We start from the raw sequence: 999 nt of genomic DNA, 5'->3' as shown, positions 1-999 counted from the left end.
CGGCTAGCGGCAGCGACTTTTTTCTCGCTCAATGGATTAATATAGAGGAAAACTATAAGTGTAACACTATGTGTATAATAAATAATATATTTATTGTTTAGTTATTACATCACTTTCAATTCAAGTTTTGCTCAAAATTGTTTCGAAAGGTAATGCCAGTTTTGACTATAATATTATACATAAAGAATTTGAATGAGCAATTATTATTGAAGTGGAAAATTTTAAATTTGTAATTTAATTTTCATAAGTAAAAAAGCAGAATTTTTCCTTAAAATTAAAATACGAAATTTTCAAGAGAGAGACGTTTTATTTTTAAGAACGTGAATAAAACAAAATCTACAAGAAAGTCTCTACAGATTCTTCTGCATATTGATTATATAGGAATTATTAATTATATAATTTTATAGATGAGCCAAACGGACAACGGTATTGTAAAAGACCTGAATAGTCCTCTCACCCGCATGCAGTGCATCTACATCTACAGCGGGCTGATTGTGTTAACAATCATCATCACCCTTATCCACTCATGAACGTTTTTTTGGACATGCATGAGGGCTTCAATGCGCTTGCACGATCGCATGTTTCGCAGCATCAGTCGCGCCACAATGCGATTCTTTAACACTAATACTTCGGGACGTGTACTCAATCGCTTTTCCAAAGACATGGGAGCTGTTGATGAGATGCTGCCCGCTGCGTTTATTGATTGTCTTCAGATCGGTATAGCGCTGCTGGGCATTATCATTGAGGTAACCACCGCGAACGTGTGGCTGCTGATACCCACGGTGCTAATTGGTATTATCTTTTATTACATGAGAATCCACTATCTGGCCACCAGACGTAGCGTCAAGCGTCTTGAAGGCATCAGTGAGTATCGCAAACTCATCTTTTGATAGTCGACACAGTATCTTCGATTTTTATTACTCTCATGGAATTTACGATAAATTGTAATTCTTCGGGTAAACTAAATGGAATTTCTAATTTCTCTTAGCACGTTCGCCG

At 36.3% G+C, this 999-nt stretch overlaps 1 protein-coding gene across 1 annotated transcript in view; it reads left to right on the top strand.

Moving 5' to 3' along the window:
- Window positions 1-662: 662 nt before the first annotated feature.
- The window catches only part of LOC108759593 (probable multidrug resistance-associated protein lethal(2)03659), a gene marked incomplete at its 3' end in the record, with an annotated part of 2,087 nt that continues 1,750 nt past the window's right edge, over window positions 663-999 (top strand). Inside the window, exon 1 of the mRNA XM_018505099.1 lies at window positions 663-864. Within this exon, the coding sequence (XP_018360601.1) occupies window positions 663-864 (202 nt within the window). The remainder of the gene's footprint in view (window positions 865-999) is intronic.

This window comes from Trachymyrmex cornetzi, unplaced genomic scaffold (genome assembly GCF_001594075.2).
Source record: "Trachymyrmex cornetzi isolate Tcor2-1 unplaced genomic scaffold, Tcor1.1 scaffold1954, whole genome shotgun sequence".
In the NCBI taxonomy this organism is placed as follows: Eukaryota; Metazoa; Arthropoda; class Insecta; order Hymenoptera; family Formicidae; genus Trachymyrmex; species Trachymyrmex cornetzi.
The sequence above is the reverse complement of the archived record's forward strand: the minus strand, read 5'-3'. Positions and strand labels throughout refer to the sequence as shown.